The sequence below is a fragment of the Apis dorsata genome, unplaced genomic scaffold, assembly GCF_000469605.1.
Source record: "Apis dorsata unplaced genomic scaffold, Apis dorsata 1.3 scaffold_1280, whole genome shotgun sequence".
NCBI classification, from domain to species: Eukaryota; Metazoa; Arthropoda; class Insecta; order Hymenoptera; family Apidae; genus Apis; species Apis dorsata.
Window position 1 is genome coordinate 117,918 of NW_006264377.1, and position 2,212 is coordinate 120,129.

Genomic DNA, 2,212 nt, shown 5'->3' on the forward strand with positions numbered 1-2,212 from the left:
TATATATTTCTTTCCAATAAGATAAATATTCAAAATTTATATTAGAAAAATTATTATCAAGGAAACCACATTATTAATATTTGTTTCTATATCACAATATCAATAACATAGCTCGATTTGAGAAAAATTTAAGAAAATTTGGTTCGTAACAAAAGACTCGTATGTCTTTTTCTCATCGATTAGGCAGTGATAGATTTTTTTTTAGACAGTCTCCTCGATCTTTCGACAAAAAATAATAATCTTTTAAATGGAAAGAATTACGATTATTTATTGCTGTACACAATTTATTTGTGCAGATATGTATTATTTTCTCTCTCTCTCTTTTTTTTTCTTTTTAAAGAAATATGTGCGTGATTTTCGTTGGAAAAAAGTGATTTTTCACAATAAATTATTGTATGTATATATAGGATATCGATTCGCTTCTCTCGCAGATATTTATTATTATTGTTGCTATTGTTTGATAGGCAGTGATACTTTCTTTTCATTTCATTCAATTTTTATATTTCAATCTCGTTCTTCCAATATATTTTTGAATTTATATACAAAAGTTGACTGAAAACTGTTATATATTTTTAATTTTAACAAATAACATCTTTTTTGTATAAATTTTTAAATAAATCAACTTAAATTTCAATTATTAAGATTTCTAATCATCGAAAAATATCGTCAAAAAAATCAAACACATCAGAATTTAATAATTAACATCACGAATTATCTTTTTATCTCTAATATCGATTATTATTTCATTCCTTATCCTTCATATTTCATAACACTTTTCCAATAAATTCTATCGTTTAGATATCAAAATCTAATTACAATTAATTAATCATTTACACATCTTTGACGGTATCGTAGATATTTATTTCCGGTATTGGTCGCAAGAACGAACACTGCCTCCATAAATTTTTCTATTTTCTTCGTTTACATTCAACGTATATTTATACTTTCTATTCGATTATCCAGCCTTATATAATGGCAGTTTCTTATGAAAAAACAATACTATCTTCAATAACATCATCTTCAACAAACAATAGAAGTTCTCTTAATATCCCTGTTCGATCGGGGTATTTTCGAGATATTTCTCAGAATTTCCATAGAAATAGCTCGAAACCCTCGACGATGTATTTACAACGCTCTCGTTAGATTTCCCGCCTCGTTGGCCGAGCTCTCATTCGCTTCCGGTGTCGGATACAGGCACGCGTGAAACGATTTCGCAGCGAGAGATAACAAGTTTGTCCACTTCCAACGCTCAGAATCCAACTAAATTTCCATTCGTTTCGTGCTATTGATTTATAGGGATCAAATACATCGCTTCCTGCAGTGAAAGCATACGGCCACGAATATTCCTCTCGAAAATTTCCAATTGAAATAATCTCAGGGAACAAAATCGTAGCACGATTCTTTCTCTTCTCTCTCTCTCTCGTTCTCTCTCGTGTGAAATCGAATTTTTCATCGAATTTTTTGCTCCAGAATTCCAAGAGTTGGAAGAAAAGTAAAAAAAGAATTAAAAAAAAAAAAGAATGCGTCACCTCCACATGCTCATTTTCGGTACCAGGACGAAGATCTCTTGACTTTCGCTCGAGGAAACAACGATTTCGATCGACAACGAGTATCGTTGATATCGATTGTCTTTTAATATCGTCTTGTCTTTTACAGCGGCTTCGTACGCCGTTAGAAAATCGGTCTCTGGATTAAAAGCAGTACTTCCGCGTGCTCACTTCGGGTACCGGGCTCAAGGACGGGGGCCGCCCCTCGCGCGGGACAACCCCCCCTTCCTCCTGTCAGCCGTAGTAATAGCTCTTCGTGCTCAAACTCCGTGGATTTTCTGGGCGTAGAATCGTGTGAAGACTGTCCGTGCCTACCATATGGTTGCCCAGGTCCACCCTGACACCTGTGTTGCCAGGGTAATGCCCTGGCGCTGGATGCATCGTGGTGGGCGACATAGGTATCCTTGTTTCCGCGTAGTAACGATCGCCGTGGAGCCTCTCGGCCAGCTGGGTCTCTGGAAGCCTGGAAAGGAAATTCAGAGTAAAATAAAAATAGAATTTTTTGGAGTGGTGTAGAATGTTGTGTAGATTGATTGTGTTGAGATTGACGAGGGTTGAAGAAAGATGGGATTGTAATTGATATAATTTAGCAGATGCTAGTAAGTTTATTATTATTATTATTATTATTATTATTATTATTATTATTATTATTATTATTATTATTA

The 2,212-nt window shown here is 34.4% G+C and overlaps 1 protein-coding gene across 1 annotated transcript in view; it reads right to left on the minus strand.

The window, feature by feature from the left end:
• Nucleotides 1-306: 306 nt before the first annotated feature.
• Nucleotides 307-2,212, minus strand: part of LOC102681049 — a 94,190-nt gene continuing 92,284 nt past the window's right edge. The window contains exon 8 of the mRNA XM_006625107.2: nucleotides 307-2,010. Within this exon, the coding sequence (XP_006625170.1) occupies nucleotides 1,782-2,010 (229 nt within the window). The 3' untranslated portion in view covers nucleotides 307-1,781. The remainder of the gene's footprint in view (nucleotides 2,011-2,212) is intronic.